The sequence below is a fragment of the Heterocephalus glaber genome, unplaced genomic scaffold, assembly GCF_053883595.1.
Source record: "Heterocephalus glaber isolate CG9 unplaced genomic scaffold, H.glaber_assembly_v1.0 deba00001689, whole genome shotgun sequence".
Lineage (NCBI taxonomy): Eukaryota > Metazoa > Chordata > Mammalia > Rodentia > Bathyergidae > Heterocephalus > Heterocephalus glaber.
Window position 1 is genome coordinate 6,571,591 of NW_028258414.1, and position 15,640 is coordinate 6,587,230.

The following is a 15,640-nucleotide window of genomic DNA, read 5'->3' on the forward strand; positions in this document are numbered from 1 at the left end:
AGCTAAAATCTTTGTATTAAACATCAAAATGTTATCATGTTTGAGTATAAGAACAACTGTCCAAGTTACATGCCAAGATAAGTTTTAAATAAACATATAAATATACATGTCCAATTTTTGTACAACTTTGCTTTTAATTTAATTGACCTCAGGTATATGAATTTGATTAAATATAATCCTTAGTTCTCATCAGTGGTCCATGCATGGCCCACTTTTGTATTTATGTATTTATTTATGATACTTGTGAATGTAATAGGTAGAAAACTGACAGTAACTTATAGCTATTTGTTTCTCCTCCAACCCATCTCTTCCTATCTCCTCTAACTAAGGTTTTATTATCCTGAAGCCTAGGTTTATTATTCTCCTGCTTTTATTGCTGATGGATTTTGTTTTATATATATATATATATATACACACCTAAGATGAATAATGTTTTAGTTGTTTTTAGCTTTCAAAATGAGTTCCAATTTGTATAATCTCTTTGGACATTCTCTTTTCATTCAATATAAATTGCTAACACTCATCCAAATGACTATATGTAACCATGGTTCATTTGTTTGACTGCTGTATAATATGGTATCACATGAATATACTAAACTTATTAGAAATGCATTTTAAGGTATCCAACCAAGTATGTATGAGAAAAATTGTTATTTGTAACATTGCTAGATAGAAAAGTTTGGAAAAATAACTAAACACTAATGTCCACAGAAAAAACATCTGAACACAATATTGAATGTATAATCTTATTTATTAATTACCACATAGGTGTCAGTTAAATCTTTGGATTTCAAAATGAGCCACAAAAATTCATATCACGAAGATAATATTATGAACATTATATACTATTTGGTATTACATACTAACAAATAATTTAGACTGGCAAAAAAACATAAAGTTTAACTGCCTTCCATGTTTTAGCAAGAATTATTAAGATTAAAAATGTTTTTAGTTTTACTGAAATGAAAAATAACAACCAATCTGAAAAATCTTCCCAAATTGTACAAATAGCTGAACAGTCTTTCATAACATAGAAAATAATAAAGATCCAAACAACAGTGTCACAGATGCACATTGTATTAAATTAAAAATATTTTTAAAATAAAGCAGGGACTAATGATAAAGAGAAATATTTATTTTTCATTCCCTTAAGCACCTCGAATTCAGAAGCTATATTTAGCCTTAACTTACAATGATAGTGTTTGTGTTGAGCTTATTTTATTCAATATCAAAATTTCAGAATAAGAGGTGCCTTGTTTTCCAATGCTTATAAGCTACATTTCAAAACCAAAAAATGTGCAGTGAGCTAATATTAGAATCATGGAGGAGAACTTAGGGATCACCTCGTCCAATTTCCTCAAGTGAAGAAACAATGGCTCAAATAAATTGACCTGCCAAATTCACACTAATTTCTTAATTCTACTGGAGGTAGTCACATATATCCTATTCTTAATCAACTCACAATTCATTATTCCATGGAAATTCCAACTACTTGGCCACATAAAGAGTTAATCAACCAATAGTGAACTACCTTCATATACAGCAAAACATTCTATGAAATAGCTAGACACTGTCCTAAGTCAGTCCTCTCTACAATTTAAAGCAGAAGCAGCAAACTTTTCCTGTGAAGGGTTAGACAGTAACTTTTTAGGCTTTTTTGCTCACAAGATCTCTGTCACAGCTAATCAATTCCATTGTAGTGTAAAAGTCACAAAAATATATAAACAAATGAATATGGCTGTATTCCTGATTTATAAAAACAGGTGGGAGGGCCGGGGATTTAGTTCAGTGGTTCCGCCGCCTGCCTTGCAAGCGCAAGGTCCTGAGTTTGATCCCTGGTGCCAACCCCCCCCCCCAAAAAAACAGGTGGGAGGCTAGGGTGGCCTTCCAGCCATAGTTTGCTAGCCCTTAATTTAAAGGATGAAATTTATGAGGTGCATGACTCAAGCAAAACTTTGCATGAGTAAACTGTAAGAAAGAACAGGAAAGACACCATATGAAAGCATTAAGATAAAGAAAGTAATTTTCACCAAAATATTTAGTCTGACATCAAAAATACTCTGAAGTACAAGACTTGAAAGTACGAGAATGGGAGAAGAGTTTTAATCTTTAAAAGAAATTATAACAATCTACTGTCTTTGTTTTGTTATTTTATCTGAGTAAATATATCTGAAAAGCATATCAAAAGCTTCTACATAATAATTGAGATTAAGCCCAATTTTTATTTAATATTAATTCAGAGTCACTTACTACATGAAGAAAATATAAAGTCCAACAAGAAATTTTTGAGATTGTTTACTTGTCCTTACAACTTTGGTTCTTAAATGGAATTTTCAAAATGAACATGGCAGAGCTGCAATACATACTTTACAAATCATAAAATATGTAGGCAAGCTAAAAGGGGAAAAAAATTAAACATGCCATCATGTACTTGCTTGAAGCTCTTCTTTTTTCTGGGGCTCAACTGGCCAAAAAGAAGTAAATACACTACCACACAAAAATCAGAAGACAAAAGAAGAAATTTGATACAGGAGACAACATTTACATTTGCCCTTCTTTATATAATTTAATTTGAAATGAACAGATAAAACAGCATTTTACCCATACACGTTATACCATGAAACTCATGTTTATAAATATTTCCACTACTATTTTAGCAATAAAACCTTAGTACCATGTTTAACCACTGAGAGGGTCAAATCATATTTTAACTAGTAAGATTCCTGATACTGCTTCGTACATTGTTACTTTGATATCCCATCACTTTTCACTATAACAGCTTCCATTTAAATATGAAAACTAGGCCCGGGGAGTTAGCTCAGTGGTGCAGCGTCTGCCTTGGAAGAACAAGGTCTTAAGTTCAATTCCTGGTACCACAAAAAAAAAAAAAAAATGAAAACTAAAATCAAGCATCTGCAAAAAGGTGTAATCTTTCTCTGAAAAAGCAAGTTGATCCTGTATAACTATAACAAATCTTTTAAGTATTTGTAAAAGTACTAAAATACCAACATATTGTGCCAAGTTTTGTCAAAGATTCTGATAGGCTCTTATGATAATTAAATAAATTCATATTTATAAAGTGCTTAGAATTACGTCTGATATATAGAAAGTAGCTTTTAAGTCTTTAATAAATATAAATTTCATATTGTCTCTGAGATGGTAAGCAGAAGAAATATGTGCCCCTACCCCCACAACACAAGCTCTTGCTGCTGCCCATGCTGGCCTCAAACTCATGGCCTCAAGTGATTCTCCTACTTCGGCTTCCCCAGTAGCTGGCACTATAGGAGCCTGATACCTCTGAGCAAGATAGTCAAGCTATATGTATGTGCTGACACTGCTCTTCCCCTTCCTACAATATTGGCTTTCTTAGACCAAGAGGTTAGACCAACTATGAAACGTTAGCTCAATGAGAGGAGAAAAATGAGTCATCACTGTTCAATAGCACGAATCTTAGTATCCCTGGTGCCAAATACTGAAATTATAGGCAGTAAGTTCTTTCAGGAAGAGGTCTTTGGAGCGTGACAAGAGCAGGTGAAAACATGTATTTAATCATTAATTGTCATTTATACCCCCATTTAATTTCAGCAGACAGGATATAGTTAAACCTGGTTATTTTTCTCTTATCCTTTCTTATCAGGCTTTTTGTATATCAGGACCTCTGAGACTAATAATTACAACGCTACATACATAAAAAATTCTTACATTTCCTCCTCAAAATATTGAAAGGGAGTAACAAGCACACAGGAGCATTCTCACTTGGCCAGACATCTGTTTGTCCTTCATGGCTTAAGTGAGAATCAGAATACCCACCAGGCTGGCACTAAACACTTCTCATACTTGCCAGGTTCATCTACCCAATTGAAGACATTTGATCCATACTAACAGTAAGTAAGGGGAAAATGGAATGGTTTATCTTACCATTATTTTATTTTTATCTTAACCATTTTACGTGCTGCCAAACCGAGCACGATCTTACCACTATTTTAAAAGTAAAACAAAATAAATAAAAATAACTGTGTGGTCAAAATATTTAAGACTGTAAAGAATTCCTTTCAAAATATAACCTTCTAAATATATTTTCAGTGTTAGCTTTCTTAAAGACATCCATTATAAGATAAAAGCTATAATGTGCATATTCATTATTTAATCTATACACTAGGATTCTATGAGATTGAAAAGTATCTACTTTTGCTAATCTTCCTAAAATAATAACCCTTCTACTTTCTAGTCATCTGTCCCTAGGAACAAAATCATCATCAATAATTTTCCCAGGGAGTGTTATAATGGGATGATTATTACAATACCACTGTAAGTGACAGACAAAAATTTTTATAACTAGTTTGCCTCCCCTATTGTAATTTCTAAATGAGTAGTCAAAAGACAAAAACATTTTTTTCCATGAGGTCCTCTATTTCATTTTTTGCTTTTAACAAAGTAAATTTCAATAAGTTACTATCTTGAAGTTTTTGAAAATGGTTTGTCTACAAACAAAATTCAGATTAATGGCTTAATATATTTCTATCTATTCAGAACTAAAATTGAGGAAATTAAATTATAGTTTTTAAGATAATTATTTAAAAGCATAAATAGGAAGCAACTCTAGGATATTAACATTTTCTTTTGTTTTTTTATTTTGTTAAGATGAGGTCTTAGTATGTTGCTCAGGCTGGTCTCAAATTCATGGGCTCAAAGCGATTCTCTCACCTCAGTCTCCCAAGTAACTGGAACTACAGAACCATAAAACTACACCCAATTTATGACAGTAACTTTAAAACATTATACCTATTCCTCTTAAGTAATTCACATTTAAACTGTAGGTAACTATTAATTCAAAAGACAATGATGGCACTTTGCTTTATTGCCACATGCCAATACTGTTAACAGGGATAAAGTCTCAAATTTATATTTCCATAAGCACTATTTAGAAGATTTAGAAGGAAAGAATAAATTTAGCCAAAGCACTATCATTTACATGTATAGATACCAGTATTATGGTGGGAAGCTCTTAAAACTATAGGTTGGATCTCATGCTATTCAGTAAGTCTGCAGCCACTTGCTCTCTAAAACTAAGTGATATGCATTTATTAATATAACATGGAACTTTTCACACAATATTCACCTGAGCTAAACAAAATTAGGAAAGTAAATCTGTTTCAAAATTTAATATAATTCCTAAATCAAGTGAATTGTCAATTGTCAAAGAATTATAAAATAATATCATATTGTACATTATATTGACATTATTTAATTTCTTTGATCACAAATACTTTTGTAAGCTTTTTAAGAAATCAAGCAGCTTGGATACATTATAATCTCTAACATTTTCCCAAGGAGGTTATCAAGGAAGGGTTTTATTATGAAATATAAAAGATTTAATATCATGGAACTTTTTCCTTCATAACCCTTTAGTAAATGGCTACTACTGGCGATTTTTAACATTTCGCATCTTTGCTTTTTTCAGTACCAGGGATCAAACTCAGGACCTTGCACTTGCCAGGCAGACACAGACATTTCACATTTTTACAACCACAGTATAAATGGTTTTAAATAAAAGTACTAGTTAATAAAGAATACTTATGAGAGTTTTTAGTTTTCTATGGATTTCTATTAGTTATTATTCTTTTCTATTGGTAGGTGTAAATTAACTATATCATTTATTACAACAGAGCTTCTAACAAAAGACTCTTGATAGGGCCAGGGATTTAGCTCAATGGTTCCGCCGCCTGCCTCGCAAGCACAAGGTCCCAAGTTCAATCCCTGGTACCAAAAATAAAAAAATCTCTTGATAATACAATAAAGTTGTTCCTCATGGAAAATTTTTTTTTAAATCATCAGTTCATCTATTACATGCTTCATACTAAGAGACCAAAAGGGGAAAAAAATCCTAGAAACTTTGAAGATACATGTATTGTAGGTGAATTATCAAAGAGATGTCCTCCCTGTGATACTCTCTAAACTATAGCAACTTCATTAGTGAATGAAAACATGGAAAATCACTGGAATGCACTATTTCTGGAATTCCACAGAGGTTTTAAAAAGTGCATTTTTACAAGAAAACTTTAAAAATGAGAAATAATGATTACTAACTCCTAAATATTCCCAGATTATACACACACACCCCCACACACATACATTTTTTTTAAAAAAGAAAATGGTCTTGCTTTGTATACTTCTGATAAAACAATTGTAAACTATTTTGGTAACTGCATTTCAATAACAATCAGATATATCAGGTAAAAACAGCTACCTAATTTAACCAGATATTTAATATTTTCTTAATACTTACCTCTCTTTTTATGAGATGATGCCAAATCCAAATCAACATTTCGTCTGCCACTCTATTAAAAATAAAAAGTAAATAAAATTTAGTCATGAAAAGTACTTTAAAACTTAATAAAGTATTAGAATAATTTAATAATACATAATGAAAGCAATCCATACTTAGTCACCAATCAAGTCAAACTAAGAATAAAATGTCTCTAAATACACACTGAAAACAGCTATAAGAAGAGTAAGCACGTAATTTCTGAGATACTAACTCAAGCAAAAATGTCAAGGTGAGCATTAGTTATCACAGTAAAGTTGCAAAAGCTTTTCTTTTGCTGTTACCTTTTCTTCTTTAGAAACTTTGTCTTTCCTCTTCATAGTATAATCTATTGCTTAATACGCTCTAGATCCCTAAGGCCCTTGCAGCAAAGTTCCATTTGCCAAAACTACTACTCTTTCCTCTATCTTTACTTTCTCTTCTTTTCAAAACTTGTACTATCCTTTGCTAGGTGTTTAGAGAAGATAATACGATGAATCCACACTAACATAAAAATAACATAATCCTGACCATACTGTAATATTTTAAAAGTTTTTTTAAACTTGTTAAAATAAGAGAAATTTCAAATTGGTGAAATGCACACATGCCAATTAATAAAACAGTCAAGGCTTTCAGGAACACAAGTATATTTCTCTATGTATCTGGTAGTAGAAGGTGTCAAACACTGTTCATTCTCCCCATATGTATAGCCAACCACATATAAACAATGTATGACTTGTTTATAAATTTGACAGTATGTTCTTAGCAATTTTAATTGTACTCGTGCACACAATCAGAAAAGCTGGTATCAAAGTGGTATGACTGCAGAAATGACAAAATAAATGCATTTGGGAAATACCACTGTAGAAAATCTGCACACATATAGATAGATGTACCCACATGTAGACATTCTGTCTTATTACCCTCCTATTCACACATACATAAACAGAAATAAGCATATTCTCATTTTATGAATAAGCCAAATAACTCAGTTAATAGCTCCTGAAGAAATCACTGTGTCACTAAAAAAATTTTTTTTTTGTTTTGGCTGGGGATATAGCTCAGTAGTAGAGTGCTTGCCTAGCATAGGCAAGGCCCTGGGTTCAATCCTTAGCACTAAAAAAGAAAGAAAAAGAAAACAAACTTTTTTTTAATCACATAGTACTTTTGTACATATAAGAAATTAATCTCAGGGCTCAAAATCAGAAATATTTGTTTCTCATTAACAACTGGGTGGTTTTTTATCTTTTAGATGTTGTGGGGCATACAAGACGACACCTTTCCTGTCCGCTAGGCCCCACCTCTAGCAGAACACCACAGCATCTATGAGGGATGTGCAAATCTTACCCACGGCTTTGTTTTCCTTTCTCAGCTTTTGTTTAGACCCTAATTCATTCACCTAATTTACTTTTTTATAAAGTATTTATTTTTATACACTAAAGCAAATCCTTCCAGACAAGAGAGACAAAAGTTATTGTAACCAGAGCCTTATACATCCAACACCCTGAAAACAAAAACCCTTCTTTACTAAATCTGGGTATACCTACCAGTGTGTAACCCTCTTCATCTGATTCAGGCTGAGACAAGTCAGATTCACTCCTCGATTTGATCAGTCTATAATTTGGACTTGCGTGGACTAGCCGGCTCTCTGCAGTAAGGCTTTCACTCCTGTCTCACATGCACAGAGAAAAGGATGTTTTTGATTTTGGACTGTTAGTGAACATAAAATTGAATGGAAAGAGTAGCATAAAGATAATACACACGTACAATGAGAAATAACTACATGTATTGAAAGAAAATCCTTATTCTTATCTAAGCACAAAGCCTTTTTCAATTAAATCAAAATAATTTGCATGCTACTGAATGACAGAGATGCACATAACTTCATATGTTTTTAAATGACGTTGTTCACATGAAGTACCACTGTCACTGCAAATTCATCCTAGTCCGTGTGTATTTCCTCTTCCCTGCCTTTGTTAATTTAAGAGGAGCAAGGTAACTTTGAGAATAAACCACTTCAAAGTATAGAGGAACAAAGGGAAGTGAGTAAGGTTTTAAGCTTCTAGTCAGTCCCACCTGGTCATAAGTCCACCCCCTTCAGAGGCACTTGTAGAAGGCTGCTGCAACTGTCCTTCTTCCCTCCGCTTCTGGAGTTCATCGATCACAGGACTCACTCCTAATATTAACAGGGCACAACGGTGGATCACAGAGTTGCAGGCAGCTGTGTACACATCCTGACCCTCAGGTAGGTCTGTGCTGACCCTTCGCTCTTGCTGAGACTGAGGAGGTGGATCATCAACTCGAGCCCCAGACCCTGCCTCACTGTTCATTCTATCTCGGTCGCGGCTACGAGCTACTTCACGGGCTGAGAGGAAACACTGAAAGATTTCTGTAACATGCAACACAAAAACAAGGTCTTAACACATGGGGAGAGAAGGGCAAAGAAATAACAATAAAAATAGTCAAAATGTTACCGAAAGAGGGAAAATTATTTTTTTGACATTAAATACAGATTAGTAACTTAAAGTCATATCAAAACATATTAAAATATTACACTTCATAAAAATTACAATAGGTAATATTCACATGTCTTTATAGAATTAAGATCTGCCTAATTCTATTATGAAAGAGTTAAGGATATACCATCTTAAAATAAGCAAAATTGGTATATTGATTATTTCAAGCTGAAATCATTTGAGGAACTGTAACTTCAGAAGAAGCCATTTGGCCTGTCTTTTCTTACCCACAGAAAATCACACAGGTTCTTTTGGGAGGGATATCCTTTATACACTAAGGCCAAAAAATAGCTTTGATCACCAGGGACTGGTAATTGGGGCTGCTATGAATCTGAATAAGTAAATTCTTTGAAGCAAAACTTATCTTCCATTAGTTTCCACTAGAAGGGATTCAACAATCCTTCCCCAATCCCTAACATACTTTTAGTACTTTCCCTAGAATTTATTCCCCTAGTCAAGATATCCATTTGTCCTTTCATACTTCACAAATTTGTTCTTTGTCTAAAAAATATACAAGCATCATGTTTTCGTCATTTCTTTGGACTTTACTCTCTGATGAAGATTCCCATGTGTATATAAAATTAATAAAACTTACATGCTTTTCTCTAATTAGCTCTTATACTCAGTTGATTCCTAGATCTAACCAGAAAGCCTGCATAAGAACTAAGGAGTGGCAGAGGGGCTCTCCCTCTTTTCTGTACAATTTCTAAATCTTACTAATGAGTTAGATCAATGGTCTTCAAAGTATGCTCCCAGATCAGCAGCAGCAGCAATAGCATCTAGGCCCTTGCAGGAATGCAAATTATCAGGCCCACCCCATACCTTCTGAATCAGAAGATCTGGGAGAAGAGCCTAGAAATCTGTGTTTTAATAAGCCTTTTGGATGATTTTAAAGTCCACTAAAGCCTATGAAGCACTAGGTTAGACAGAAATAACTTTCTGAAATGTTCATGGTCTTGGTATGAAAAATGTAAGGTTATAAAGGAAACAGACAAAATTTAAGTATCATTTCACATAATGAAAAACTCCCTTTTTCCTTCCAAAGTCCATATAATTGCTAACATATACACCCTGATATATCTTAAAGATACCAAATAAGTGCAAAGGCACTAAATCCGAATCTGGTTATGATACATGAGCAAGATTGCCTCCAGAATTCTATGGCATCACCGGGAATGTCTATCTGATGCTAGCCCTTCCCTAATTTACAAGTATAAAATACTAGAGGAGTTAACAAGGTCCTGACGCAGTAGTATATATTTCACAAAAGCTAAAGAAATTTTTGGCTCAAATTTGGTGCGAAGATAGTATTCTTTTTTTTTTTTTGGTACTGGTGATCGAACTTGGGTCCTTGCACTTGTGCAGCAGGCAGCCATACCACTGAGCTAAATCCCTGGCCCTGAAGATAGTATTCTTAAAGGGAAAGTCAGCAGAAAAGTACTAGATTCATCTGCTAATATGGAAGCTAAAAGTTTAAAAGTTGATGTACTTATAAAATTATTGTAACTATTGTTTTTGGTATCAGGGATCAAACTCGGGACCTTGTCCTTGTGAGGCAGGTGCTGGAACCACTAAGCTAAATCCCTGGCCTTATAACTATTTTAATTATGCTGTTAAAAGTCCCTTATTTCTTTTCTTTTTTTTTTTTTTTTTTTTTTTGGTACCAGGGATCAAACTCAGGACCTTGCGCTTGCAAGGCAGGCGCTAAATCCCCTGAGCTAAATCCCCGGCCCATAAAAGTCCCTTATTTCTATAAAAATCAAAGCAACAGGTCCTCTCAAAGCCCAGAGGCAAAAATCAGTGAAAGTTAAGGAACTAGTCAATGGAGTTTTTAGCAGACTTGGTTCTAATTCTGCTACTGTGGTACTAGGAAATAATTTTGACTCCTTAGGTCTTAGTTTGCCTACCTTTAGAATGGAGTAATACTAGAAATTTGTTAAGACTGTTGGAAGAATTATGAATTAATCTGTGTGAAGTATTTGGCCCAGTGCCTACAGTGGGTGCTTACAAATCATAGTTTAAAATGTATTACTCCTTGGGTGACTTTTATTTTATTGGGAGGTTTCTTTTATTATAATTAAGGGTTTTACTCAGTTACTGTGTTTTCCTCTTTGGCCTTTGCATCTAGGAATAATTTAAGTTCAGTTGCAAAAATTTCTTCAGCCTAGTTTTTTTTTAAGTTCTTTTATTGGTACATTTTAGGTATACAATTCGTTTACATTTATCATTGGGTGTTTGTACCTGTACATGATATATCTTGGTTCTTATTTTTTCCCCATTACCTGTGCACCCTTTACCCCCTCCACCCTTTGCTATTTACATAGACATCATTTCCATTTTTTTTCTTTTCTCATAGTTTTTCCCTTCCCTCCTTTCCTTTCCCCTTCCCCTCCTAGCACCCCTTTGTCTTTGGACCTTTTTTCCTATTTCAGATTATCAATTATCCATTTTAATCATTTTAACCCTTGTTTACCCTATCAGTTTCTCACACTAGAGAAACTATTAGGTATTTATACATGTGTGTCCTATTTACTTCACTTAAGAGTTGGCCTTGATATGCATCCATTTAGCTATAAATGACTCTAGTTTTTCATTCTTTATGGCTGAGTAGTACCCCATTTTATAAAAAAAAAACCACATCTTCTTTATCCAGTTTCCCGTTGATGGGCACTTGGGCTGCTTTCAGCCTAGTTTTTAAAACAACAGTCATTCTTCCTCATCTCTAAACTAGTTTTCTCCTTTTGAACCTCATCTTTTTCTTTTTGTTTAGTGTTTAGTCTTGTATGGACAGCTCAGAATTATTTGTACAAGTACGTAGAACACAAATAAATTGATAATAGAGTAAGTGTCAAGGTGACTGACATACAGATGATGTCAACACCAAATGCATGGCTGGCCCTAATGTTTTAGGCTACAGATTGAATACATACTCTAACTTGAAACAGTGAAATCACTCAAAAGATATTAATAAATATTTGAAAAGCTCTGACCTTTCTCTTTTTTTTTTTTTACCTTTCTCTTTTAACATATAAATAATTACCTTTAAAAACTATCTGTAGCCTTGGAATATAAAAGTATGAAGTTTATTCATCCACACAATGGTATTCTCCTATACATTCCTTCTCCCTACTGAAACAGTAGTAAGTTCTACACATGGAAAACAACGTGGCACTCTTAATAAGCATACATGTATTTTGCATGACCTTGTTCAATGACTCATGTCTGTCATTTCATTAGGAGGCTCAGATACTTCCATGCCTGCTTCCAGAGCTTTTCAGGCCTGGACATGCAACCCAATAGCACTGGAGTGACGCTAGCACAGTTGTGAGTACCCTTGTGAAATGTTAGCTAATGTAAATTCAGATCATCAGTAGAGTATAGGATTGTCTCAGAAAAACTATGGAGCAACTTTGCCTTTCTCTCTCAAGTCAGCTTTCCTATGAAAAAGAATGTCATGATGTTTATCTCTAAAATACAAAGAATGTACTCACTGCCAGCTGTCATCACTTCATGTTCCCGTTCTTCCTCCTCATCCTCTGGCTCTGGATGCCCCTCTTCCCGGTCTCTCTCAGCCTGTTCTTCCATTTCAGCTTCTTCATCAATGGTCCGGGTAAATGAATGCTCCTGAGAATCAACATCTGCAGAATCTTGGTTGTCTGAGATCTTAAAGAAATTATCAGAAACTACACTGAATATATTTTTCAAAAGCTTTTAAAAATTTCTTAAAGCTCTAACTTCCTTACCATAAAAATACTGCTAGTATCAATAATAATACATGGATTTTAAAACAAAAACACAAAAAGATACAATGAATTAATCTTAGAAAATTAGAAACTATTCATACAAAATATATACATGGTATTTTGTATTAAAATGTCATACTATAAACTGATTCACATTTATACTGCTATTCACCTGGAAATTAAGAGAGCAGCAACTTAAAATAAGTTATTGTGAATATACAACACCAAGCAGAAAAGGTAATTAAAGACCATAATATTGATTCTGTTATTTCTGTCAAGGTATAGTTTTTACCCTGTGGATGGTTATTAATTCTAAATTTAAAACAGTTTTTCTTTAACTTTGTTAGCTTTATTTCCCATCGTCATGCTACCCAGCAGTTATACAGAGTCCTCACAACAAGAGGGTACTCAGAGAATCACAAATACCATAAAGGAATATAATTTCTCTCGCAAATTTCAGTACAAAGCACAAATGAAAATTTTATATCTTCAGATCCCATGACCAGTAAATAACTTAGGAATTTCACAAAGATGGGGATTCTAAGCAGTCAGACTCACATAGTAGTATGTAAGTCATTTATCCCCATAATATGTGAATTTCAAATATGAGCCTCAACAAAATGACACACAAAGTCATTGTCAAACAGTCAGAGTCACAAAAATATTAAGTCAATATAAGCCAAAAGTCTGTTCTAACACAAATGTAGAGACACCTTGGTTTGTTTAATCTAAGAACTAAATAATGAAGTACACAGCATCTGATATATCCAGTTTCAAAGGAAGCACTTGTGAAGATCATGTACCCAGGCTTGTATTTACAATTACAGTATCATGGTACCGAGAATACAAGGCATTTTAGAAATCATCTTACTTTTGTTTTAAGAATTACTTCTAGACTACCTCAATAAATGGTTTCAATCTTTTCTTTCAGGGGTGGACACTCTAATAATAAGGACTATTTTCATGTGCAACCCCCTTCCTTCATTTTCACTTTTCTTTTCTAGGCTGAACATTTCTGATACGTTCCAATTCTTATATAAGATTATTTTTGGAACATTCCCCAATTTTAGGTATTTGTTAATGTCCCTCATAATTTCTGGCACCCCAAGATAACCAGGATAATTCAAATGTAACCTGACCAGCATAAAAAAGAATATTTCCTATTATTATTTATGCCACAAACTTTCTTAGCAGCTCTATCATACTTGGTAAAAGTGGAGTTAAATAAACTCCAAACTCCTTGTACTTTTTCATCCTTTTCATTAGAAAACAAACTCTCAACATTTACTGAACATCTGCCATACTGGCACTTTTTTTTCTCACATAAACCAATATGAGGCTATCTCTCTCACCACTGGCAGAAAAACATAGAAACTAAATTTATTTCCAACTTTACCCATCTGTCTCGTGATGATGACCTGGTCTGAATAAGTTCAAGGTTCTTGCAAGCAAGTAAACGGCTTCGAACTTTGTATACACAACGGTACACTTCTGATAAGCTTTTACCAGGTTGGTATCTAAATAAAGAACCAAAATAGGAAAGTTACCTAATTTCTAACATCATAAGAGCAAATATTTGTCTGAGCATAGTTTTAAGTTACTTGCCGGCTTTCTCCACATGCTTGACTAAGTAAATTTGTGTGTTTCAGAAGTGCTGCAAGAACAAATCTAGACACAGTGTCCAAGAGTGACTCATTACTTAAAGTTGCACTGTCCCAATCTGAAAATAAAAATGATGCACTGATATTAAAAAATGGCTCAAAAAACAGCTCAGAGGTATTTTAATAGCTTTGGTTATCTAACACCTGAATTTCATCATCTTTCTAAACAGTATTTAACAAATTCACATACTATTCCAGGTGCTGTGGACACAGCAGTAAACAAAACCAAGCTTCTGATCTCATGGAATTTAGATTCTTAGTGAGGATTGAGAAGGTGTATCATGAGTGATAAAATAAATAAAAATACTGATATGATAGGTAAGTGCTATGGAGGAAAATAAAGTAGCATAAAAAGAACAGGGAATATTTTACCATATGTGACTATATGTGATTACTATCTTATATAGAGTGATCAGAGAAAGATCATGATAAGACATGTGAACAGAAATTTAAGTCACATGAAAGAAGCCACATGAAAGAAAATAGGACCTCAGGACACATAGTGCAGAGAACCTAGCTAGAGGGTTCTAGAAGGTCAGTGTGGCTGGGCTGGAGCAAAGTGTGCCTCACAAGAACAGCAGGAGAAGATACCAGGGAGCTGGTTAGAAACTAGATGACACTAGACTTGTAGGCCAGTGCAAATCCTCCAGGCTTTACGTAAAAAAGGAAAAGGAGAAACAGTATTACAAGGCTTTGAACAGAGACATGACATGATATGACTGGAGTTTTGAAAAGCTCTCTGACTAGCTGAGCATAGTGATACATTCCTGTAATCTCGGCACTCAGGAGACTGAGGCAGTAAGATCCCAGGTTTGAGGCCAGCATGGGCTACACAGTGAGTTCAAGGCCAATCTGTACTACATAGTAAGACTGTGTCTCAAAAAATAAGATAAAATAAAATTAGCCAGGTGTAGTGGTGCATGCCTGTGATCCCAATACTGGGAAGTTTAAGGAGAAGGATCACAAATCAACTTCAGCCTGGGCAACTTAGCGACTTAGTGCGATCCTGTCTCAAAGTAAATAAATAAAAAAAGGATGGGAATGTAGTTCAGATGAAGAAAAAAATAAAAATAAAAGCTCTGACTGCAGAGTAGAGAACCATCTACAGGGACAACAGCAGCAGTCATTATTGTAGTAATTCAAAAGACTGACAGTGGCTCAGATTAGGGTGACAGCAGTGGACGTACGGAAAGTGTTCAGAGTCCATATGAATTCTGAAGGTGATGACACAATTTTTTGATGGATCAGATATGAAACGTGAGAATATGAGAGAAGTCAAAGTTGAATCTAAATGTATTTAAAATGTAGTTCCTATTCTTTATTCTGTGTTTGCACACTAGTATGGTACTGCTGAAATAGAGTATATTTAATAGATTTCAAATGGTGGTAAAAGATTGTCCACTCTGCCCCAAATTG

The 15,640-nt window shown here is 34.1% G+C and overlaps 1 protein-coding gene across 14 annotated transcripts in view; it reads right to left on the minus strand.

Moving 5' to 3' along the window:
* Nucleotides 1-15,640, minus strand: part of Herc1 (HECT and RLD domain containing E3 ubiquitin protein ligase family member 1) — a 206,681-nt gene that overhangs the window by 84,817 nt on the left and 106,224 nt on the right. For 9 of the 14 annotated variants that reach the window (XM_087199029.1, XM_087199026.1, XM_087199027.1 and 6 more), the window contains exons 20-25: nucleotides 14,169-14,283; nucleotides 13,960-14,080; nucleotides 12,312-12,483; nucleotides 8,381-8,720; nucleotides 7,852-7,972; nucleotides 6,287-6,338 (exon numbers count right to left, since the gene is read on the minus strand). In XM_087199029.1, the coding sequence (XP_087055155.1) occupies nucleotides 6,287-6,338; nucleotides 7,852-7,972; nucleotides 8,381-8,720; nucleotides 12,312-12,483; nucleotides 13,960-14,080; nucleotides 14,169-14,283 (921 nt within the window). The remainder of the gene's footprint in view (nucleotides 1-6,286; nucleotides 6,339-7,851; nucleotides 7,973-8,380; nucleotides 8,721-12,311; nucleotides 12,484-13,959; nucleotides 14,081-14,168; nucleotides 14,284-15,640) is intronic. The other 5 variants (XM_087199030.1, XM_087199028.1, XM_087199024.1 and 2 more) reach the window with 2 other exon arrangements.